General features: G+C 42.6%; 1 protein-coding gene across 4 annotated transcripts in view; it reads left to right on the top strand.

Annotated features, from left to right (window-relative positions):
* Positions 1 to 26,373, top strand: part of amacr (alpha-methylacyl-CoA racemase) — a 74,041-nt gene that overhangs the window by 31,328 nt on the left and 16,340 nt on the right. For all 4 annotated transcript variants that reach the window (XM_078220381.1, XM_078220399.1, XM_078220390.1 and 1 more), the window contains exons 3-5: positions 1,048 to 1,191; positions 3,721 to 3,881; positions 8,019 to 8,205. In XM_078220381.1, the coding sequence (XP_078076507.1) occupies positions 1,048 to 1,191; positions 3,721 to 3,881; positions 8,019 to 8,205 (492 nt within the window). The remainder of the gene's footprint in view (positions 1 to 1,047; positions 1,192 to 3,720; positions 3,882 to 8,018; positions 8,206 to 26,373) is intronic.

The following is a 26,373-nucleotide window of genomic DNA, read 5'->3' as shown; positions in this document are numbered from 1 at the left end:
GCACCGACAAGTGCACAAGCCCCAACCGCTGAATCCCAAAAGCTAAATTGCACAAAACTTCATCCAGTCAGGTATCTTCCAGTCTCTGTTCTACCCGATCACAGCCCCAACATGCATGTATTTTGGCCCAGCCACTGACATGTAACCCTTAGTTTTGTCATTTTTGTTTCTTTAGCTTTTCTAAAAGCTTTCTTGTTTTTGGCAGTTTAAAAGTTTGAAATTAGTGAGCATTCAAGCTGAAAAGACATTCTAACTTAAACAGCATTCTCTTTGCTAATTCTAATAAATGGGAATTAAAACTGCAGTTCAGCAAACTTAATATTAAACTACATTCAAGTGAAACCATCAATTAATTTAAAAAATTCCCTGCTCTGGGATGTCAGGAGGCATCAGTTGCTTTCTGTGGAGTAAACTGCGGTACTTTGTTTTGGTTTACTAATTTATAGGATGTGGGTGTCGGTGGCTAGGTCAGCATTCATTTTCCATCCTTAATTGCCCTTGGCAAGCTGGTGGTGAGCTGCTTTCTTGAACTGCTGCAGTCCCTGAGGCGTAGATACACCCATAGTGCTGTTAGGCAAGGAATTCCAGGATTTTGACCCAGTTACAGCGAAGAAATGATGATATTTCCATATCAGGATGGTAACTGACTTGGAAGGGAACTTTCAGATCAGCTGGTGGTGTTCCTGTGTGTCTGCCGCCCTTGTCCTTCCAGATGGTAGCAGCCATGGGTTTGGAGGTGCTGCCTTGGTGAGTTCCTGCAGTGTATCTTGTAGATGGTACAGACTGCTGCCACTGTCTGTCGGTGAGGGAGGGGGGGAGGACATGAATGTTTTTGGAAGGAATGCTAATCAAAAGGGCTGCTATGTCCTGGGTGGTGTTAAGTTTCTTGAGTGTTGTTAGTGCTGCACAGAGCCAGGCAAATGCAGAATATTCCATCACACTTCTGACTTTCTTGGCCGACTTTTATCAATATTGTAGTTGTGTTCATGGAAGAGTTGGTTTGCATGCTGGCTGTTCCAAGTCAATGAAACATGTGTCCCTTTATAGGTGTCATGGAGAAGCTGGGTCTTGGTCCTGATGATGTACTTGGACAGAATCCAAAGCTTATCTATGCCAGGTTGACTGGGTTTGGACAAAGTGGGTTATATTCCAAAAATGCCGGGCATGATATCAACTACATTGCTGTGTCAGGTAATTGGAATGTATTTATTGCGATCTAGTTCAGGAGAAAAAAAATCAATATTTCTGTGTCCATTGAATTGTTTAAATTAACTATTTTCACAGGAGTTAGTAAATTTTGAACAGAAAGGGGGAGATTCAATTAAAATGTTATTCTGATAGATCAGTATAAGTTTGCATTTTACTGAACCCTTTCCATTTTTGAAATTTTTAAATTACTTTTTTTGTAACACTGAATTCTTGCCATGGCTACAATATTTATATGACTAATCAATCCAATTGAATAATGTGCAAGTTGTAGTACTGAGGCATACTTGCAGCATTAGTTTGTGCTATCATTCAATGTAATTTTTGAATTGTTTCTTGAATGTTAGCTCATGTGTTAAATAGTGTAACCCCTGGTGTAAAACACTTCCCAGCAGATTATTCTGAAGCCCTCTTCAGTGGGATACAATGTAGCAACATCATTAATTAGTTTCCCCCTTCATTTGACTGTACAGTTGCCACCCTACTAGCTGGATAATATTTTAAGTAGTGCTATGGCGCTTTCGTGCAGAGATACTTTTAAAAATTATTTTCATTACACCATTGCCAGCAAGTATAAAATGCAATGCTACTTATCCAGATAATATAGATGAATGAATATTGGAGCCAATTCACACTCCCTCTGCCAGCCACAAGCAGAGAGGCAGCATGATGTCGCACCACAGTAGTTACTGTCCCCTTACCACTGGCATTTTAAGTGGTTGTTTACAATCTGCTGGAAATGAGTGATAACCTCATTCGCCTACTGGAAGACATATAATGATAATAGGACCCCAATGCAATTTTGAGAGACCAAGGGGAGGTGTATGCAAACTGCGTGTTCTGCTAATTGATTACTTGGTGATGAGTGGCCTACCCATCAGTCCTTGAAAGGATTGCTTCAGGTCACTCTAAAATGATCTTTAAAAATATCAGTGCAGGTTTATCAATCATTCATGGGGTCCAGAGGATTTGATTTGATTTATTATTGTCACATGTATTGGTATACAGTGAAAAGTGTTGTTTTTTTGCACGCTATACAGACAAAGCATACTGTTCGTAGAGAAGGAAACGAGAGAGTGCGGGATGTAGTGTTACAGTCATAGCCAGGGTGTTGAGAAAGATCAACTTAATGCAAGGTAGGTCCATTCAAAAGTCTGATGGCAGCAGGGAAGAATCTGTTCTTCAGTCAGTTGGTACGTGACCACAGACTTTTGTATCTTTTTCTCAACGGAAGAAAGTGGAAGAGAAAATGTCCAGGGTGCATGGGGTCCTTAATTATGCTGGCTACTTTTCCGAGGCAGCAGGAGGTGTAGACAGTGTCAGTGGATGGGAGGCTGGTTTGAGTGATGGACTGGGATTTATTGGTTGTCCTTTATAGTTTCTTGCGGTCTTGGACAGAGCAGGAGCCATATCAAGCTGTGATACAACCAGAAAGAATGCTTTCTATAGTGTATCTGTAAACTTTGGTGAGAGTCATAGCGGACATGCCAAATTTCCGTAGTCTTCTGAGAAAATAGAAGCGTTGGTGGGCTTTCTTAACTATAGTGTCGGCATGGAGGTCCAGTATAGGTTGTTGATGAGCTGGACACCTAAAAACTTGAAGCTCTCGATCATTTCTACTTCATCCCCATTGATGTAGACAGGGGCATGTCCTCCACTACACTTCCTGAAGTCGATGACTATCTCCTTCGTTTTGTTGACATTGATGGAGAGATTATTGTTGCTGCACCAGTTCACCAGATTTTCATCATTGTTTGAGATCCGACCCATTTCGGTGGTGCCATCAGCGAACTTGAAAATCGAGTTGGAGAGGAATTTGGCCACACAGTCACAGGTATATAAGAAGTATGGTAAACGGCTGAGGACACAGACTTGTGGGTCACCGGTGTTGAGGATGATCTTGGAGGAGGTGTTGTTGCCTATCCTTACCGATTGTGGTCTGTGGGTTAGGAAGTTAAGGATCCAGTCACAGAGGGAGGAGCCAAGTCCCAGGCCATGGAGTTTGGAGATGAGTTTTTTAGGAATAATGGTGTTGAAGGCTGAGCTGTGTCAATAAATAGGAGTCTGACATAGATGTCTTTGCTATCTAGGTGTTCCAGGGTTGAGTGCAGGACCAGGGAGATGGCGTATGCTGTGGTCCTGTTGCGGCAGTAGGCAAACTGTAGTGAGACGTTCTTGGTCAGCCATGTGATGGAGAGAAATTGGAGCCTCTACCATCAGACTCCATAGCTCCAGGCTACAAATATGCATTTGAAAAGTATATGTTGTCATAGCAACTCTGACTCTTGTGAGGGCTGGTTGACTGAGCAGTTGGTGTGGATCAGATTGGTGTCAACAGCCTGGGTTTCGTCCCCATTCTGGCTGGGGTGAATTTGGAACCTGCCTCCTTGCCCTACCTGTTTGGTAGAGAACTCGAAGAGAAGAAGAAGAATATTAAGATCTCTTTCTCTTAGAGCATTTATGCTATAGTGTTATTGCTATACAGTTTACTAACAACATTTATTTGGAACTTAGGTCTACTATCAAAATTTGGCAGAAAAGGCGAGAATCCCTATGCACCATTAAACGTTGTGGCTGACTTTGCTGGAGGTGGAGTAATGTGTGCCATGGGTATAATCCTGGCTCTGTATGAGAGAATACGATCTGGAAAAGGACAGGTCATTGATGCAAACATGGTGAGCTGAGTCTTTAACTAAAATAACCATAAAACCTCTACCTTGATACCAATGGGGAGTCGGGAAGGGCATAGGAGAACCTGATTGGACGGGATGAACCCTGCTATTTGTGGAATAGTTCTGGCAATTGCAAAACCCTGGGCTATTACCACTGGCCATGATTTGAAGCTACATTGTCAATGACTTGGCATGCAACAACTATTAATGTCTTTTACAGATCTGGGGATAACAGATATGGGCTATATGAAACATATTTGACATAGAATTAGAGATACCAATCTAAAAATAAATCAAGAGGTGGAACAAACTAGTTTCAATATAAATAAAGCAAAAAAAAAAGTAATGCTAGTGAAACTAATGTTATTAAAGATAGACAAATCTCCAGGATCTGATGGTTTCTAATCCTAGTTAAAAGAAAGAGGTGAGCAAATTGTTGATGTCTTGGTCGTGATCTTCCAAAACACACTCAATTTAGAATTGTTTCCTTGAGTGGAAAACGTGCCAATATCCCTGAACAATTAAGAGAGATAAACTTCAAAATTGTAGGCCTAGTAGTTTAATGCTACTTGAAGAAAAGTTGGTTAGGAGAAAAAGTGTTTGGAGTATTTGACCAAATATGAGTTGATCATGAGGGACAGTCAGTATGGAGCTGTAAAGGGTACAAGAAGTGAGTTGAATTCTTTGAGGTAATTAACATTATGGATGTCATTTATATGGACTTTCAAAAGATATTCAACCATGTTCTCCATTAGAGAACAAAGGAGAACAAAGAAAAGCACAGCACAGGAACAGGCCTTTCGGCCCTCCAAGCCTGCGCTGATCATGGTGCCTGCCTAAACTAAAACTGTATGCACTTATGGAGTCCGTATCCTTCCATTCCCATCCTATTCATTCATTCATCTAGTTGGCCCTTAAATGCCGCTATCATACCTGCTCCCACAACCTCCTCAATCAGTGTGTTCCAGACATTCACCACCCTCTGTGTAAAAAAAAAACTTGGCTCGCACATGTCTTCTAAACTTTTCCCCATGCACCTTAAACCTATGTCCCCTAGTACTTGACTTTTCCACACTAGGAAAGTTAAAATCATCCACCACAACAACCCTGTTGTTTTTGCATCTTTCCAAAATCTGTCTGCATATCTGCTCCTCTGTCTCCCGCTGGCTGTTGAGAGGCCTGTAATACACCCCCCAATATTGTGAGTGCACCCTTCCTGTTCCTGAGCTGTACCCATTTTGCCTTGCTGCCTGAACCCTCTGAGGTGTCCTCCCTCAATATAGCTGTGATATTCTCCTTACAGTAAGAAGTCTCACAACACCAGGTTAAAATCCAACAGGTTTATTTGGTAGCACAAGCCACAAGCTTTCAGAGCACTGCTCCTTCATCAGGTGAGTGGGAATTCTGTTCACAAACAGGGCATATAAAGACACAAACTCAATTGATTGATCTTCGGGTAAGCGTTCTCCAAGGCGGCCTTCACGACACACGACAACGCAGAATCGCTGAGCAGAAACTGATAGCCAAGTTCCACACACATGAGGACGGCCTCAACCGGGATCTTGGGTTCATGTCACACTATCTGTAACCCCCACGACTTGCATGGGCTTGCAAAATCTTACTAACTGTCCTGGATGGAGACAATACACATCTCTTTAACCTGTGCTTAATGCTCTCTCCACTCACATTGTCTGTACCTTTAAGACTTGATTACCTGTAAAGACTCGCATTCCAACCATTATTTTGTAAATTGAGTTTGTGTCTTTATATGCCCTGTTTGTGAACAGAACTCCTACTCACCTGATGAAGGAGCAGCACTCCGAAAGCTTGTGGCTTGTGCTGCCAAATAAACCTGTTGGACTTTAACCTGGTGTTCTGAAACTTCTTACTGTGCGTATCCCAGTCCAACGCCGGCATCTCCACATCATATTCTCCTTAACCAGTATTGCAACATCCCCACCCCTTTTACACCCTCCTCTAACCTGCCTGAAGCATCCAAATTCTGGAATGTTTAGCTGCCAATCCTGTCCCTCTTTCAACCAAGTCTCTGTATTGGCAACAACATCATAGTTCCAAGTACTAGTCCACACTCTAAGTTCATCTGTCTTACCTGTTAAACTCCTCGTGTTGAAATAAATGCACTTCAGACCACCAGTCCCACTGTGTTCAACAACTACTCCCTGCCTGCACTTCCTCTTAATCTTACTGACCTTAGTCTGTAGCTATCCCTCAGTTATTTCTACTGCTGACATACTGCTCTGGTTTAACAACCCCCCCCCCCCCCCCCCGCCCCCACCCCGCTGAATAAAAATGGGAATTTATGGAATTGGAGGAAATCTATTAGGTTAGATAGAGAATTAATTAGGTTGCAAGAGACAAAGAGTAGACCTATTGAGTGTGTACTCAAATTGACAAAACGTAACCAGCACTGTCCTCTCAAGAACAGTTCAGAGGTTTGCAATTCTGAGGCAATTAACTCCTGACTCCCTAAAGACTGTCCGCAAGGTACAAATCGGGAGTGTGATAGAATAAAAACAATGTTCCATGTGACAGTCGGGGCTGGGCTAGACCAATGGGTGGAAAGCTGCAGGCTCTGTCTTTTATTGGGATTGGCAGAAGATAGTGGCTTCCTTGTGAGGCCTCAGGAGAACACTCCTCCTAGCCTATAAGGAATTTTGGATAAATGGTTCCTCCTGCCTGTAATCTGCTTCTAAGAATCCTACACCTCAGGCCTTTCCTACTTCAGTCTAAGTCATGGGGCCACTGATTTGAATCCTGCTTAGGTACCCAATTTGATAGAGAAGAGGTTGGGTTGCTCAATCCTAATATGTTAGCTAACATGGCCACTTCTCCTGACCTCCTTCCAGACTTTTAGGCCGAGTGTTAAGGGGTTAAAATGTCGACCTTCATTTCTTAAGCATTAAACAGAACTGATTTAATAGGGGTGATCTTACTAAAAAAAATATTTGACGTGCCAAACAAGCGTGAAAACAGGAGAGAATTGCACCCATTAATTTGGCGAGTTCTCAGGCAGAATCTTATGGCAGTAGGGATAGGGGGAATGGAGAAAGACTATTGTTGCCGGAAAGCCAGGTGCCCACATTAGAAAGTGTTATTATGCATATACAGATCTTTCTGTTCTGTGCAACGGGACACAGATCTGTCAATACTCGCCTCCCCAGCCATTCACCCCCCCCCCCCCTCCACCGCCCACCCCCCCAGATATTGCCCTGATTTACAATGCCCCAGTACCCACCTCAGCTGATTGCAGAGCTCACAGCTTCTCCCCCACATCCCCTTAGGTTCCACCCCTATTGTGGCCCCCACCCCTTGGCACTGCCCTGTGTGCAGTGCCAGGCTGGCATTCTCAATGGGCACTGCCTGCACCCCCTTGCCCCTGACCACCTGAAGGGCCTCAATGGCCTCCTGTCCCACTGATGAGGCCATCACATCAGGTCCCCCATTGGTGGGGATCATACATGATCCTTGCCGGTGAGAACCTTCATCAGCGAGGCCATTAAGGCAATTGAGCCCAGGTAATAGCATCCTGGGTTCACAATGATATTTAAATAAACATTTAAATATTGAAATTAGCCTCACACCCTTTCCAGTGCAAGGCTGTTCATGCCGGAAATCTGGGGTTAGTAAGATTGAGAGAGGCGTGAACTCGGTTTTTCACCTCTCTCCCGCGACTTATTGGCCCACCACGCCGATCGACTAGCATGACGAGCCAGTAAGATGACCCCCATTTTTTTAAAAGTTGGAATTGCCTCAACGTTATTTCTCTGCTTGCCTTAATTCAGCTAATTTAAAAATGGATACAAAATCATTGAAGAGTATACCATTCCTGTGGGAAAATCATTTGTGTTGTATAAAAATGTAGCCTATGTAATTTGCTGGAATTATCAATTGGTTGATAAGTTTTGAATTGAATTCTTGGATTTTTCAAAATTAAATTTGTTTGCGTTTTTTTAATACTTATCTGTCGTCACCAATTTGAGAAGGTTATTTGATAAAAAATTTTAAAATATATAAAATAGAAAGGTCCATTGAAACCTCTTGTATCCATGATCCTGAAAGTGAGTACATTTCATTGCCATATTTCAGTTTTATTTTTAAAATCTGACTGGTATTTGTCAGGTTGAAGGAGCAGCTTACTTTAGCTCTTGGCTTTGGAAATCACAACAATCAGGTCTTTGGGATAGGCAAAGAGGTGAAAATCTGCTGGACACTGGAGCACCATTTTATGAAACCTACAAGACTTCTGATGGAAAGTATATGGCCGTTGGTGCTTTGGAGCCAAAGTTTTATGACCAGCTGATTGAAGGCAAGTGTGTTTTATTTTGCCATGACTACTTTATCTGATTATCAGTTTTACTTTTGGTGTGAGGTAAAGAAATCTTGTTATCAATCCTAACATTATTCTATTAACTTACATCTTTGCCCCTTGTTCTACTCCCACAGTTTAATATAAAGTAATATTTTGGGTTACCTTTTCTATAGCCTTAACATTTCTTGTGTATCTCAAGTGCATCACACAAGCACCAAAAAGCCTTAAGCCATGCTAAGAACGTTGGTTGAGGTGGTATACATCTGTGAAAATGGGCGACTTTAATCTGCATATGGAGTGAGAGAGTCAAATTAGTCACAGTCCAATAGAGGAGGAATTTCTGGAGTGCGTATGGGATGGTTTTTGGAGCAATACTTTGAGAAACCAACAAGGGAGCAGGCCATCTTGGACTAGGTGTCACACAATGAGAAAGGATTAGTTGGCAATCTAGTTGTGAGAGAACCCTTGGGGATGAGCGACCATAATATGATCGAATTCTTTGTCAAGGTGGATAATGATGTAGTTGATTCTGAGACCAGGGTCCTGAATCTCAATAAAGGTAACTGTGATGGTATGAAGCATGAATTGGCTGTGATGGACTGGGAAACATTACTGAAAGGAAAGACAGTGGACAGGCAATGGCAGGCATTTAAAGAATGAATAGGTTATCTCTAGAAGTTGTTTATTCCTGTTTGACGCAAGAGTGGTAAGGGAATTGTGGCCAAACCATGGCTTACAAGGGAAATTAGAGATAGTATCAGATTCAAGGAAGTAGCATACAAATTGTCAAGAAAAAGCACTAGGCCTGAGGATTAGGAACAGTTTAAAAGGGATTGATTAAGGAGGAAAAATAGAGTATGAAAGTAAGCTAGTGGGGAACATAAAAACTGATTGTAAAAGTTTCTACAGATATGTAAAGAGAGAAAGATTAACAAAAACGAATGTAGGCCCCTTACAGTCAGAAATGGGAGAATTCATAACGGGGTACAAAGAAATGGTCGAGGAATTAAATTCATACTTTGCTTCAGTCTTCCCAAAAGAAGACACAAATAATGTACCAGAAATTCTGAGAGAAACAAGTTTTAGTGAGGAGCTGAAGGAAATCAACATTAATAGAGAAATGGTTTTGGGGAAATTGATGGGATTTGAGATGGATAAATCTCCAGGTCCTGATAATCTTCATCCCAGAGTACTTAACGAAGTGGCCCTGGAAATAGTAGATCCATTGGTGGTTATTTTCCAAAATTCTTTGGACTCTGGACTGGTTCCTACATATTGGAGGGTATCTAATGTAAGCCAGCTGTTCAAAAAGGGAGGTAGAGAAAAAACAGAGAGCTATAGACTAGTAAGCCTAATGTCAATACTGGGGAAGTTGCTGGAGTCCATTATCAAGGATTTCATAGCATCCATGAGGTGCTATGAGTCATTAGTAACAGCAGAATTGTATGTAACACAAACTGTAACCTGACGATCCCGAATATCCTCAAGTTACAATTAGCTGGTGACCTCAGGAGGAAGCCAATATTGATCATCCACTCAGTAGTTCTGGCTGAAATGGCTGCAAATGATTCAACCTTGTCTTTTGAACTCTCCACCATCATTGAGGATGGGGCTATTTGTGGAGCCGCCTCCTCCAATAACTTGCTTAACTGTCCACCACCATTCACAACTGGATATGGAAGGGCTGCAGAATTGAGATAAGATCCATTGGTTGTGGGATCATTCTATCTATCGCATGCTGCTTTCACAGTTTCGCAGGCAAGTAAGTAGTCTCGCATTGTTGTTCCACCAGGATGACACTTCATTTTTAGGTATGCCTGTTTTTGCTCCTGGCATGCAATCCTGCACTCATCCTTGAACCAGGGTTGATTTCCCCCAGATTCATGGCCATTGTAGCTTGGGGGATATTCGGGGTTGTGAGGTTACAGATTGTGTAACATAAAATTCTGCTGTTGCTAATGGTTCACCTCATGAATACCAAGTTTTGAGTTGCGAGATCTGTTCAGAATCTATCCCATTTAGCGCGATCGTAGGGTCACACAACACAATGGGCAACATCCTTAATGTGAAGATGGGACTATGTGATGATTAGTCCGACCAATAATAACATGAACAGATGTATCTTTGGTGAGGATGAAGTCAAGTAGGTTTTTTGCCTCTTATTGATTTCCTCAACACTGCCACAGAGTCAGTCTAACAGGTATGTCTGCTAAGACTCAGTCAGTTCAGTCACTAGTGTTGCTACTGAGGCAGTCTTCATGTTGGGCATTGAAATCTCCACCCAGAGCCACCCACTGCTTCTACCAAGCAATGTTCAACATGGAGGAGTACTGATTCATCAACCAAGAGGGAGGGGGTTGATGGTGGGTGTACGGCATTGGACGTGGTTGCAGTAAGTGGTAATCAGCAAGGCCATGTTTAGTTTTAGATGCCATGAGATCTCATGGGGTCTGAAGTCAATGCTAAGAACTCCCAGGGCAACTCCCAGGTGACTGTATGCCACTGTTCCGTCACCTATTGTGGGCTTGTCCCGTCGGTGGGACAGGGCATATCCAGGGTGGTGTCTGAGATATTGTCTGTCAATTATGATTACAGACTGTTGTTTGACTAGCCTGTGGTCTCAGTTTTGACATAAGTTCCCAGATGGTGGCAAGGGTAACAGGGTTGCGTTTTCTTTTGTTGTTTCTGGTACCTTGGTCACTACTATATGATCTGTTTAGTTTCATTCCCTTTGGTAGACAATGTAGCAGGTTTGAAGCAATTGAGTGGCTTACTTGGGCATTTTGGAGAGCATTTAAAGTTAAAGTTTATTTAAGTAGGCTTACATTAACACTGCAATGAAATTACTGTGAAAATCCCCTAGTCACCACACTCCGGTGCCTGTTCAAGTACACTGAAGGAGAATTTAGCATGGTCAATGCACCTAGCCAGCATGTTTTTTGGACTGTGGGAGGAAACTGGAGCCCCGCAGAAAACTTTAGCCGACACAGAGAGAACGTGCAAACTCCACACAGACAGCGACCCAAGCCAGGAATCGAACTCGGGTCCCTGGCGCTATGAAGCAGCAGTGCTAATCGCTGTGCCACCGTGCTGCCCACATTTAAGAGTCAAACACATTATTGTGGGTCTGGAGTAGCATATAGGTCAGAAGAGGTAATGACGGCAGGTTTCCTTCCAGAAGGGACATTAGTAAACGAGACAATTGACAAATGTTTCAAAGGCACTATTACTGAGACTTTTTAATACCAGACTACTAACTGAATTCCATCAGCTGCCATGGTGGGATTCAAACCCATGTGGCCAGATTATTAGCCTGAGCCTCAATTTACAGTAAATTAGATAGGGGTAGGAGACCCATGTGAAGCATTCCAACCAGCAAATGATTGGTTCAATGCTGTTAATTCTACATAGTTCTACAAAAACACATTTCCCACCACTGGGTGGCACTCTAGATCTTCCCCTCTCCATTGCTGCATGTAGCTTCCACCTGAAAATATTCTGTTTTTTCTTGCCTGTTGCACCTTCACTGAACTGTAAGCGAACAATTTTCTCCATTTTAAGTTTCTTTGATTCAAATTCTGACCCTCTTGATCCTTGTTGCCCCACTCTGATTTTCAAGTGTTTGATATCCTCTGTGTTCCAGCTTGAGTCAGTCGAAATTTCTTTGCCTCAACCTAGCTCCCAGCCACATTGACTTATACCCCCTGTCATCCAGTTCAGCTGTTTTAGACCAAGACCACAATCTTCATGACCCAGCTTACCTCCCACTCTATCATTACCACCAAGCCAGGGGAGCAGCCAGAGCAGCATCAGGCATACCTAACAATGTCAACCTGGTGAAGCTGCATTACAGGAATACATGCATGATAAAGAGCAGAAGCAGCATGCGATTTACCCAGATAAGCAATTCAACAAGTGACAGATCAGCTCTGCAGTCCTTTTTAGAAGTTTTTTTTAAAAAGTTTATTTATTAGTCACAAGTAAGGGTTACATTAACATCGCAATGAAGTTACTGTGAAATTCTCCTAGTCGCCCCACTCCGTCGCCTGTTCAGGTCAATGCACCTAACCAGCACGTCTTTCAGACTGTGGGAGGAAATCGGAGCACCCGGAGGAAACCCATGCAGACACGGGGAGAATGTGCAGACTCCACACACACCCAAGCCGGGAATCGAACCTGGGTCCCTGGCGCTGTGAGGCAGCAGTGCTAACCACTGTGCCACATTCATTTGTGAATACATGATAATTAAACACCTAAGTGGAGGAAGATGCTTCACAAACATCCCTATCCTCAATGATGGGAAGCCCAGAACATAAGTGCAAAAGACCAGGTAAAACATTTGCCATCATTTTCAGCCTCAAGTGCTGAGCTTGGCTAATAGTTTCCCATCAGTCAATGCTCAATCATCAACACGGGGCAGCACGGTAGCACAGTGGTTAGCACTGCTGCTTCACAGCTCCAGGGTCCCGGGTTCGATTCCCAGCTCGGGTCACTGTCTGTGTGGAGTTTGCACATTCTCCTCGTGTCTGCGTGGGTTTCCTCCGGGTGCTCCGGTTTCCTCCCACAGTCCAAAGATGTGCGGGTTAGGTTGATTGGCCAGGTTAAAAATTGCCCCGTAGAGTCCTGAGATGTGTAGGTTAGAGGGATTAGCGGGTAAAATATGGGGGGTAGGGCCTGGGTGGGATTGTGGTCGGTGCAGACTCGATGGGCCGAATGGCCTCCTTCTGCACTGTGGGGATTCTATGATTCTAACAAGGTGTCATTGACCACAACTTCCTCAGCAATAATTTGGCCATCAATTCTCAGTTTGGATTCCACCTGGGCCTCTCGGCTTCAGACCGCATTATAACCTTGGTCCAAATATGAAGGAAAGAGCTAAATTCTCAAGTTGAAGTGAAAGTGGCTGCACTTGACATTCAAACAACATTTGTCCTGAGTGTGGCGTTAGAGCCCAACAAATTTAAGTTGGAAAATGAGTTGAGGCCAATCATCTCAGCCCTAGGCTATTGTTTGCATCTGTTTCTCAGGTTGGTGCCTTGAGCTGAACAATCTTCAGCTAGTTAATCAATGACCTTCTCTCTCATTGTTAGCAGTTGACCCTCAATTCAAGGATGATGTCTATTCAAGTCCACCAGTTTCTGCAAAGGGGCCTTATGTAATTAATCAGGTCAATTCTTGACCCATAGATCTTTGGACACAGAGGGCAGGATGTATCTCAAGATAGCCTGATCTGAAGTGCAGGATTTACATTGTCTTCTTTCTTTTTCATCGCTCTGCCTCATCATTAAAGCCTGATGCAACCTGATGGATAAGTTGTCACCATTTTGAAGAATTCGTATGAAACTCCTCCCAGTCATTAATGTCCATGCTGTCATGTTTCAAGGATAGCTTCCGAGTATGCTTGAAACATTTTCCTCTCCTGGAACTTTTGGTTTGAGGAAACGGGACCTGGTTAGGGAGTTTCTTTTCAGCGTTCAATCCATTGAAGCTGATGTAGCAGAAATTTTGCCTGAATGCTTGTGGAGCTGGCTTCAAGGACACTAGCATTCGTTTCATGGGCCTCTCACTGGATTCAAAATTGCTGATGGAATTTCTCTTGTGCTCTCATGTATTGCCCATTCACAATCTCACTGTAGTACAGGGGTGTGGTGACAACACTGTTCTGTATGTTAGGACTTTTGTTAACTTGCCACAGTCTTTGTTGTCAAACAAGGTTAGAAGTGAGGTGTTTGTTGATTGCACAGTTCGCAATTCCTCAGATACTGAAGCAGCCTGTGTCCACATGCAGCAAGACTTGGACAATATTCTGCCTTAGGATGATAAATGGCAAGTAAAATTTGTGCCACGTATACGCCAGGAAATTACCATCTTCAACAAGAGGGAGTCTAACCATCTCTACTTGTCGTTGGCAAGGCTAGCATTTATTGTCCATCATTGCCGTTGAGTTGGTGATGAGCCAACTTCTTGAATTGCTGCAGCCTATTTGGTGTAACATAGAAGATAGAAGCAGAAGGAGGCCATTTGGCCCATCGAGCATGCTCCACCATTCATCACGATCATGGCTGATCATCCAACTCAGTAGTCTAATCCTGCTTTTTCCCCATAACCTTTGATCCCATTCACCCCAAGTGCTATATTCAGCCGCCTCTTCAATAAATTCAATGTTTTGGCATCAACTACTTCCTGTGGTAATGAATTCCACAGGCTCACCACTCTTTGGGTGAAGAAATGTCTCCTCACCTCCGTCCTAAACACATCTACCCTGAATTCTCAGACTGTGACTCCTGGTTCTGGACTCCCCACCATTGAGAACATCCTTCCTATATCTACCCTATCTAGTCCTGTTAGACTTTTATAAATCTCTATGAGATCCCCCCTCACTCGTCTGAGCGAAAACAATCCTAACCTAGTCAATCTCTCCTCATACATCAGTCCTGCCATCCCCAGAATCAGCCTGATAAACCTTCACTGCACTCCCTCGAGAGCAAGAACATCCTCAGAAAAGGAGACCAAAATTGCACACAATACTCTAGGTGTGGCCTCACCAACGCCCTGTATAATTGCAACAACACATCCCTGCTCCTGTACTCAACCTCTCGCAATGAAGGCCAACATGCCGTTTGCCATCTTTACTGCCTGCTGCACCTGCATGCTTACCTTCAGTGACTGGTGCACAAGGACATCCAGGTCCTGTTGCACACTCCCCTCTCCTAATTTACAGCCATTCAGGTAGTAATCTGTCATCTTGTTTTTACTTCCAGAGTGAATAATCTCACGCTTATCCAAATTATACTGTATCTGCCATTGATTTGCCCACTCACCCAACCTGTCCAGATCATTCTGAAGAATCTCTGCATCCTTGTCACAGTTCACCCTCCCACCCATCGTGGTATCATCTCCAAACTTTGAGATGTTACATTTTGTTCCCTCATCCAAATCATTAATATACATTGTGATTAGCTGGGTTCCCAGCACCGATCCCTGTGGCACTCCACTAGTTACTGCCTGCCAATTTGAAAAAGGACTCATTAATTCCTACTCTTTGTTTCCTGTCTGCCAACCAGTTTTCTATCCATCTCAATACACTTCCCCCAATCCTATGCAGGTGTAGGTACACCTGCAGTGCTGTAAGGAGGCGGTCCAGAATCTTGACCCTGTGATAGTGAAGGAACTGTGATATCGTTCCAAGTCAGGATGTTGTGTGACTTGGAGAAAAAAAACTTGCAGTGGTGGTGTTCCTGTGCAATTGCTTCCTTGTACTTATAAGCGGTAAAGGTTACAAGTTTGGAAGATGTTGTTGAATGAGTCTTTTCAAGTTGCTGCAAGTGCATCTTGTAGATCAGGCATGTCCAACCTTTTCTCATTTGGGGGAAGGGGGCGGGCTACACCTCAAAATTCTTCTCATTACTGGATCGATGAGCAAATTTTGAGAAGGTAAAGTCTGACACAGATTTAAACATGAATTTAAAATAGAAATTGGGGTGTGAAAAGAAATAACTCACTGAGCAGATAAACAATGGGTAATAAATAAAGATGAGTATTAGAATGTAATAGGGTTAGAGTGTGTGTTTCCAGCTCACTCCCAGTCTCAGGATGCTTACTCAATCACCCTCACTCATTGTCAGAGAGGCTGAGAGAGTATGATGGCTTGTGTGGTGAGGGAGAGTGAGAACCCTGAACCTGGGAGTGAGCCAAACCTATGGACACATTCTGGCCCTGCACTCTCCACCAGCCCTGCCCTCTCATACTCTCCACCTTCCCTCCGCACACTCGCTCTCGTCCCACCCCTTCACACTCTCGCTGTCTCCCCTTTGCACTCTCGCTCTCACCCCAACCCTTCGCACTCTTGCTCTCCCCTCTCCCACCTTCACATTCTCTCTCTTCTCCTTTTCACACTCTTTCACACAGTCTTCAGTCACTCACTCATTTGGATGCCAGTGGTCCCTCATCTGCGTCCTCATGCTCTGCTCTGGCCCGCCTGGGCCCCACTCCAGACACCCAGGTGCGGCGCCCCAACACTTCTGTCCCTTGGCAATGCACTCTGGCATCTCCGCTGTCTGGGTTTTGCTTCCCAATCTTCGGCTCCCTGGGCCCCACTCCTTGGTTTCCTAGCCCTCAAATTTCCAGGTCCGTAGTGAGTCCATTAGCAGCATACCAGTTTTCTGCGACTTGTACACAAAGACACCTAGATCCCTCTGCACAGGAGCATCCCAAAGTCTCTCTCCATTTAGATAATAAGTTGCCTTTCCATTTTTCCGATCAAAATGGATAACTTCACACTCAGCCACGATAAACTCCATCTGCCACATTAAACTCCATCTGCCACATCTTGGCTCACTCACCTGACCTATCTGTCTCTATCCACTTGTAAGTTTCTTATTTCCACATTGCAACTTTCTATCCCACCTATTTTAGGGTCATCGGCAAATTTAGCTCTCAATCTATAGCCATTCAGATAATAATCTGCCTTCCTGTTTTTGCTATAAAAGTGGATAACCTCACATTTATCCACATTATACTGCATTTGGGATGTATTTGCCTGCTCACTCAATTTGTCCACATCACACTGAAACATCTCACCCTCCACCCAGCTTTGTGTCTCTGCAGATTGGAGATATTACATTTAGTTCTCTCATCTAAATCATTAATGTACATTGTGAATGGCTTGGGCCCGAGCACTGATCCTGCGATACCCCACTAATCACTGCCAGCCACTTGGAAAGAGACCCGTTCATTTCTGTTCTTTGTTTCTTGTCCAGTTTTCTATCCATCTCAATACACTACCCCCAATTCCGTGCAGTTCAATTGTATATACTAATCTCCTATGTGGGATCTTGTCGAAAGCCCTCTTAAAGTTCAAATAACCCACACCCACAGAACCCCCCTCGCCCTGCTCATCAACTCTACTAATAACATGCACGAAGAATTCCAGATTTTCAAGCGTGATTCCCCTTTCATAAAGTCTGACTCTGTCCAAAACTTGCCATTGTTTTCAAAATGCTCTGCTGTTAAATGTTTTATAATGGATCCAAAGTATTTTTCCCACTACCGATGTCACGCTGACTGGTCTATAATTCCCTGTTTTTCTCTACCTCCCTTTTTTAAGTAATAGGGTAATATTAGTTACTCTCAAATCCATAGGAACTGTTCCAGAGTCTATAGAATCTTGGAAGGTGACCACCAATGCATCCACTATTTCTGGAGCCACTTTGTTAATTATTTTGGGATGTGGATTTATCGGCCTTTAATACCATCCATTTCTCTACTAATACTGATTTTCTTCAGTTCCTCCCTCTCGCTAAACCCGGTTTTCCCCAACATTTTTGGTACGTTCTTTTGTCCTTGTTTGTGAAAGTGGTCACTATCTTTGAGGTCCACAAAGTATGTATTTAGTTGGTCAGCCATTTTTTCGTTGCCCATTATAAATTCGCTTGTTTCTAATTGTAAGCAATTACATAGAACATAGAACAGTACAGAACAGAACAGGCCCTTCGGCCCACGATGTTGTGCCGAGCTTTATCTGAAACCAAGATCAAGCTATCCCACTCCCTATCATCCTGGTGTGCTCCATGTGCCTATCCAATAACCGCTTAAATGTTCCTAAAGTGTCTGACTCCACTATCAATGCAGGCAGTCCATTCCACACCCCAACCACTCTCTGCGTAAAGAACCTACCTCTGATATCCTTCCTGTAACGCCCACCACGAACCCTATAGTTATGCCCCCTTGTAATAGCTCCATCCACCCGAGGAAATAGTCTTTGAACGTTCACTCTATCCCCTTCATCATTTTATAAACCTCTATTAAGTCTCCCCTCAGCCTCCTCCGCTCCAGAGAGAACAGCCCTAGCTCCCTCAACCTTTCCTCATAAGACCTACCCTCCAAACCAGGCAGCATCCTGGTAAATCTCCTCTGCACTCTTTCCAGCGCTTCCACATCCTTCTTATAGCGAGGTGACCAGAACTGCACACAATATTCCAAATGTGGTCTCACCAAGGTCCTGTACAGTTGCAGCATAACCCCCCGGCTCTTAAACTCCAACCCCCTGTTAATAAAAGCTAACACACTATAGGCCTTCTTCACAGCTCTATCCACTTGAGTGGCAACCTTTAGAGATCTGTGGATATGGACCCCAAGATCTCTCTGTTCCTCCATAGTCTTCAGAACCCTACCTTTGACCCTGTAATCCACATTTAAATTAGTCCTACCAAAATGAATCACCTCACATTTATCAGGGTTAAACTCCATTTGCCATTTTTCAGCCCAGCTTTGCATCCTATCTATGTCTCTTTGCAGCCTACAACAGCCCTCCACCTCATCCACTACTCCACCAATCTTGGTGTTATCAGCAAATTTACTGATCCACCCTTCAGCCCCCTCCTCTAAATCATTAATAAAAATCACAAAGAGCAGAGGACCAAGCACTGATCCCTGCGGCACTCCGCTAGCAACCTGCCTCCAATCCGAAAATTTTCCAATTATTTGTCTTCACCAATCTTTTTCTGTTCACATACCTATAGAAACTTTTACAGTCAGTTTTTAATGTTCCCTGCAGATTTACTCTCATATTCTATTTTCCCCTTCTTATCCAATCCCTTTGTTCTCATTTGCTGAATTCTAAACTGCTTCCAATCCTCATGTCTGCTGTTTTTTCTGACCTATTGTCTTCCTTCAGTCAAATACTATTGCTAATTTCACTTGTTAGCCATGGTTTGGCCACCTTTCCTGCTTTGAATGAACAATTGTTGCAGTTCATCCATGCGCTCTTTGAATGATTGCTATTGCCTATCCTTGCCATCCTTTTAAGTAACGTTTCCATCCATCAAAGCCAACTCAGGCCTCATACCATCATAATTTCCTTTATTTAGATTCAGGACCCTAGTCTCAGAATCAACAATGTCACTCTCCATCTTGATGAAAAATTCTATTACGTTATGGTCACTCATCCCCAAGGGGTCTCGCACAACTAGATTGCCAACTACTCCTTTCTCATTACACAGTCCTCATTCCAGGTTGACCTGTTCTCTAGTTGGTTCCTCAATGTATTGGTCCGACAAAAAACCATCCCACACACATTTGAGGAATTCATCCTCTACGATATTATCACTAATTTGATTTGCCCAATCCTGGGCCTCGGCTCCTCCCTCTGTGACTGGATCCTGAACTTCCTAACTCACAGACCGCAATCAGTAAGGATAGGCAACAACACCACCTCCACGATCATCCTCAACACTGGTGCCCCAAAAGGCTGTGTTTTCAGCCCCCTACTATACTCCTTATACACCTATGACTGTGTGACCAAATTCCCCTCCAATTCGATTTTCAAGTTTGCTGACAACACCATCGTAGTATGAAGAGTGCAGGAATGAGATAGAGAATGTGGTGAAACAAAGGAGATTGTCATTGACTTCAGAAAACGTAGAGGAAAAATTCCCCCTGTCTACATCGACGGGGATGAAGTGGAAAGGGTCGAGATCTCCAAGTTTTTAGGTGTCCAGATCATCACAGACCTGTCCTGGTCCCGCCATGCCAACACTATAGTTAATTAAGCCCACCAACGCCTCTGCTTTCTCAGAAGACTAAGGAAATTTGGCATGTCAGCTACGACTCTCACCCACTTTTTACAGATGCACCATAGAAAGCATTCTTTCCAGCTGTATCACAGCTTGGCATGGCTCCTGTTCTGCCCAAGACCACAAGAAACTACAAAAGTTCGTGAATGTAGCCCAATCCATCATGCAAACCAGCCTCCCATCCATTGACTCTGTCTACACTTCCCGCTGCCTCGGAAAAGCAGCCAAAGTAATTAAGGACCCCATGCATCCCGGATATTCTTCCACCTTCTTCCATTGGGAAAAAGATACAAAAGTCTGAGGTCACATACCAACTGACTCGAGAACAGCTTCTTCCCTGCTGCCGTCAAACTTTTGAATGGACCGACCTCGCACTAAGTTGATCTTTACACCCTCGCTGTAACTGTAACACTACATTCTGCACTCTCTTGTTTCCTTCTCTATGGACGGCATGCTCTGTCTGTATAGTGCGCAAGAAACAATAGTTTTCACTGTATGCTAATACATGTGACAATAATAAGTCAAATCAAATATATGCAGACAAGAGTCACCCATAATTACAGATGTTTCTTTATCGCATGTGTCTCCAATTTCCTCTTTCGTGCCATCCTGAATATCACCATTACAGTTTGGGGGTCTATATAAAACCCTCACTAACATTTTTTTACCCCTTGATGTTTCTCAGCTCTACCCATACAGATTCAACACCATCAGAGCCAATACCCATCTTCACTATTGCATTAATCTTTTCTTTAACCAGCAATGCAAATCACCCTCTTTTCCTTTTTGTCAGTCCTTCCTAAATACTAAATACCCTTAACCATTCAATTCCCATTCTGGTTACCCTGAAGACATGCCTCTGTAATCCTGACTATATCATAACCATTTATATACATTTGTGTGATTAATTCATCCACTTTATTGTGGATGCTCCCTCATTAAGGCACAAAGCCTTAAGGCTTGGCTTTTTAATATTCCTTGTCCCGTTCCCATTATTTATGACTGTGGCCCTGGTTGATTCTGGCCCTTGGTTTTCCAGCCTATCACTTTTCCTATCACTTTTCTTATCCCTCTTTCTGTCTTTTGTTCTTGTTCCTTTTTCCCCCCTCTTCTGACTCTTTGTATAGGTTCTCATCCTCCTACCATTTTAGTTTAAATCCTCCCCTACCACTGAAGCAAATACTACCCCTAGGACATCAGTCCCAGTCCTGCCCAGGTGCAGCCCATCCAGTTTGTACTGGTCCCACCTCCACCAGAACTGGGCCCAATGTCCCGGGAATCTGAAACCTCTCCCTCGCACCATCTCTTCAGTCAAATATTCATCCTATATATCCTGCTATTTCTGCTCTGACTAGCATGCAGCACAGACCTTTGAGGTCCTTCTTTTCAACTCACCATCTTATACTGCAGTAAATACTGGCCAGCCAGCGACACCCATGAATTAATTTTTTTTTAATTATGCTTTCGGACCTTGTTTTTAACCAAGTTGTTTGTACAATTGTGTACCACAACCACCCTCCCCCTCCAGAGTGTCCTGTGGCTGCTCTGAAACATTCTTGACCTTAGCACCAGGGAGGCAACATATCCTTGTTTGCGGTCACAGAAATGTCTATTTCTTTCCCTTATAATTGAATCCTTATAATTGAATACAATAATAACTATTGTATTCCCACATGTTTTACTCCTCTCCTGTGCAGGAGAGTCAAATGTAACTTAGCTGTTGCTGCTTCCCCTGAGAAGCCAATACCCACCCCAGTCATATCCAAAACAGTATATCTGTTATGCAGGGGAATGGCCACAGGAGATTCCTGCACTGCCTGCCTAGGCCTGGCGCTCTGCCTGGTGGCCACCCATTTCCTTCCTGCAAGTGGAGTCTTAGCCTGCAATGTGACCTCATCTCTGTACATGCTATCCACAAAACTGTCTGCCTCACGGATGCTCCACAGTGTCCCCAGCGTCCGCTCCAGCTCTGAAACCCAGGCTTCTAAGAACTGCAGCTGGAGACGCTTACTGCACACATGCTGGCCTTGGTCACTGGAAATGTTCCTGGTTTCCCACATAGAGCATGAGGAATATTCCATGGCTTTGAGCTCTCCTGCCATGACTTACCCCTTAAATTAAACATTTTGGAAGATACTAAAAATCAAATAATATCAATTACTTTTGGGCTTTTCTTCCCTTTCCTCATTACTACAGAATATAGCCCAAACTATAAACCACAAAATAAAGACCTTCCAAATAATATGTGATAAAAGTACAAAATACTTCCCTACCATACTCATCCAGTCAGCAGCTTCCATTTGCCCCACGTCACCTTTGAATCTTGCTGTCACCTCAGGAGCTCCAAACTCCAAGCTAGCACTTAAGTTGTTTTCAGTCTCCTCTTGCACTCTTCTCTAGGTGCTGTTTCCATGAAGTATGATAATACTTTGCAAGAAGGAAAGTATTTTGCTTATTTGCTGTGTATTGTTAAGTTTTGTACGCATTCATGTTTGTCTATGATCATGCAGAATTCAGAAGTACTTAATCAGGCTTCCTACTGATTTTGTTATTTCATTATTCGTATGGGGTAGTAAAGCTCAATGTTTTGCTATTGACAAGAAACAGTTGTATCAAGGATCAATATAAATCTGCTTAAATCATACGTGATACAAATGAGAGGATGAGAAATGGGCAATAACTGGAAACGCTGTTGCTTTTTCAATTTCATAAAGGAACATTGCAGAATATATTTTCTAGATCTTTATACCAAGTGGGATAGAGAATGCACACTTTAGGATATCGTGATTCACTTTGCACAATAGTTACATGTGAAAAGGCTCGTGCACCCCCTATTGTACTCCTCTGCTTCCAGTAGTTTTTTTTGGGTCATTCGTAGCATGTTATTCAAATAAAATTTAACTGTAAATGCTTTACCCCTTAATTTATGTATGCTGGCCTCTGCTCTGTGTTTGATTTTGTTCGATAATAATCCTGTGAAGCACCTTGGGATGTTTTACTCTGAGGAAAATACTATATAAATACAATTTGCTGCTGTTGTTAGTGATCTTTCACCCAAAACAAATAATTTAGCAATGGGGACAAAAAGAGAAGGGAGCAAAGAAGTGTGAGCAAGCAAAACAAACAAAGAGATATGGAAGGCAGACACACAAAGGCAACAACACAAAGTCAGGAAACAGTTTCGAGATTTCCCTTGAGTAACATCTCGAAGTTTATTACTTTAAAATGGTCTATGAACTATGTTAGTACATACGGACATACTTGCATTCCATTTGAATTTGAAATTAAATGAACAGACTGGTGATTCTAAGTCATCATGATGTAATTTGTTTCGATTTTAAATTTCCTAAAGCCCTTTCAACTTAATTGAAGTGACAGATTCAGTTCAGCTGAGCAGATTGCATTAATGTTACTTATCTAATTTCTATCCTGAAAGCTGTCCTTTCTTTCCCACTGCATGGGAAATCCAAGACTGCATAGGAGATGTCGCTGCTATACAATTATCTTACCCATATAGGAGGTAGCTGTGCTAATCCTATGGACTATCTTCATCTCTTAAATTCATTAATTCATTTAATTTAGTGAATGTATATCAAATATTTAAAGGTTCCACAAAGTGTTCTCTTTGCACATCTTCTATAATTAATATTGATAGTATTTATCCTATTGCCAAGCTATTTAGCTTCTGCCCTGATTTCTCGTAATAATTTTTGAAAGACCAATTGTCACTGAACTTTTTTTCTATCATTGTCATGATTTGTCACATTGTCAGATTTTGGAATTATGATACCAAGACATATGTTATTAAATTAAGCATTTATTACAGCAGTATAGCAATATTTTTTTATTTTAATTTACAAATTCCAGTAATTTTCTGCAGTTAAAACCACTTGTTTGCACTCCTTCATGGTTCCTTTGAAATCCTAATTTTGAATTTGGTTACTGGAATGCAACAATCCTTTTTTGCAATTTTTATGCTAGATATCTCTTCCCAAAACATTAGCAAAATCTGTAATTTATATACATAAGGAATGGGTTGTTTCTTAAGTTTAATTTGTCTTTTGGACTTAAACACTGATGCTTTGAAGGCTTATCATGTGTCGGTTCACGATCAACTGTCCATTGTGATTCTGAATATCTCTCTCCATAACTCAAAAGGTGCCACTTTGGGTTAGTATGTGATCTTTTTTGACAATTAGATTCAAGATCTCTGACACTAAAGCAATTAAAGTCACTCTTGTCTATTGGTTATAAAGGTTCAAATGACTGAAGCAAGTTCGTGTGGGCTTCGGTCCATAACAAAAATTTAGCTTTCAGCACCAAATTGACAATTTAATTTATAAGCTACTTGCATAGCGAGAAGTGGAAATCTTGAAATTCTCATGCTGGAGTGTGCTCATCAGATATTGGGATTAAGTTGCATTGTTGAATTCAAATCATGGGAGTTTAACCTGTGCCTTGTAATGTAATACACCCAATCTTTTAGGGCAAGTCAAATGGCAGAGTCTTTGATTAGGACTCTCGTCACTTGAGTCAAAATGTTGTGTGTTCAAGTCCCACTTCAGACATGAGTAGAAAACTTTAGGCTAATGCTCCAGTGCAGTATTTAAGTGCTGTGCTGTCAGCGGGGTTTTGTTTTGGATGCAATATTAATCACATTGCTCTTTGTGGGAAATCGCTCTTTGCAAATTGGCTGCATCTCCAATCTTCAAACACTTTGAAAGTGTTGTTGCTTCTTAAATGTGTGTCCTTTTTTTCCAACAACTTTATGGTTCTTTTATGAATCTCTCCAATTAGATTTTTGTTTCTGCCATAATATTGAAATGGTTCTACTGATAGTTACAAATAGCTTCCTCTTAGACCATGACCATCACCCTTCATCCTTCTCAACCTCTCTGCTTCCTATGACATAACCAATAGCAATGTCTTTTCTTTTTGTTGTGCAACTAAGCCATGATCATGAGTGGTGGAGCAGGCTTGAAGGGCTGAATGGCCTACTCCTGTTCCTATTTTCTATGTATTCATCTAATCAGAATGAGAATATTTCCAGAAATACTTTCTACCCTCTATTACTTGTGTGAGTCCCATGAGGATCAGTATTTGATCCATTCCTCTTCTCCATCTAGGTCCTTACCCTCAGCTACATCATCCAAACATATGGCATTGTATTCCATATGTACCCTGTCCTTCCTCTCTCAACTTTTCCACCTCCTCTGGTGTCAGTCTTCTTGTCCAAGGCCTGGTCCTGAATTAGGAACAATTTCTTCAGTTAAACATTGGAAAAACTGAACCCATCGTTTTCAGCCCTCATTGCAAATGCCATATTCTTGCCTCTGATTCAGTCTCTTTTTGGCAACAGTTTCTGATTGTTAATGACTGTTTTTAATGTAATAGTATTCTATTTAACTTTATGTCCTTTTCATTGCTATGGTCACCTGTCTGATCCCCAAATCCTCTTCTGGCCTATCTCTCATTTAAGAACATAAGAACTAGAAGCAGGAGTAGGCCATCTGGCTTCTCGAGCCTGCTCCGCCATTCAATAAGATCATAGCTGATCTTTTTGTTCCACTTACCCACCCGCTCACCATAACCCTTAATTCCTTTACTGTTCAAAAATCCTTGCCTTAAAAACATTCAATGAGGTAGTCTCAACTGCTTCACAGGCAGGGAATTCCACAGATTCACAACCCTTTGTGTGAAGAAGTTCCTCCTCAACTCAGTCCTAAATCTGCTTCCCCTTATTTTGAGGCTATGCCCCCTAGTTCTAGTTTCACGTGCCAGTGGAAACAACTTCCCTGCTTCTATCTTATCTATTCCTTTCATAATCTTATATGTTTCTATAAGATCTCCCCTCATTCTTCTGAATTCCAGTGAGTATAGCCCCAGTCTACTCAGTCTCTCCTCATAAGCCAACCCTCTCAACTCCGGGATCAACCTAGTGAATCTCCTCTACACCCCCTCCAGTGCCAGTAAGGAGACCAAAACTGAACACAGTACTCCAGGTGTGGCCTCACCAGCACCTTATACAGCTGCAGCATAATCTTGCTGTTTTTAAACTCCATCCCTCTAGCAATGAAGGACAAAATTCCATTTGCCTTCTTAATTACCTGCTGCATCTGCAAACCAACTCCTTGAGATTCCTGCACAAGGACACCCAGGTCCCTCTGCACAGCAGCATGCTGCAATTTTTTACCATTTAAATAATAGTCCATTTTGCTGTTATTCCTACCAAAATGGATGACCTCACATTTACCAACATTGTACTCCATCTGCCAGACCCTCGTCCACTCACTTAGATTATCTACATCCATTTGCAGACTTTCAGCGTCCTCTGCACACTTTGCTCTTCCATCCATCTTAGTGTCAGCTGTGAATTTTGACACACTACACTTGGTCCCCAACTCCAAATCATCTACGTAAATCGTAAACAATTGCAGTCCCAACACTGATCCCTGAGGCACACCACTAGTCACTGATCGCCAACCAGAAAAACACCCATTTACCCCCACTCTTTGCTTTCTGTTAGTTAACCAATCCTCTATCCATGCTAATATATTACTCGTAACACTGTACACCTTTATTTTATGTAGCA

The sequence above is a fragment of the Mustelus asterias genome, chromosome 1, assembly GCF_964213995.1.
Source record: "Mustelus asterias chromosome 1, sMusAst1.hap1.1, whole genome shotgun sequence".
NCBI classification, from domain to species: Eukaryota; Metazoa; Chordata; class Chondrichthyes; order Carcharhiniformes; family Triakidae; genus Mustelus; species Mustelus asterias.
Note: the sequence above shows the minus strand (reverse complement) of the source record. Positions and strands in the feature narration are given on the sequence as shown.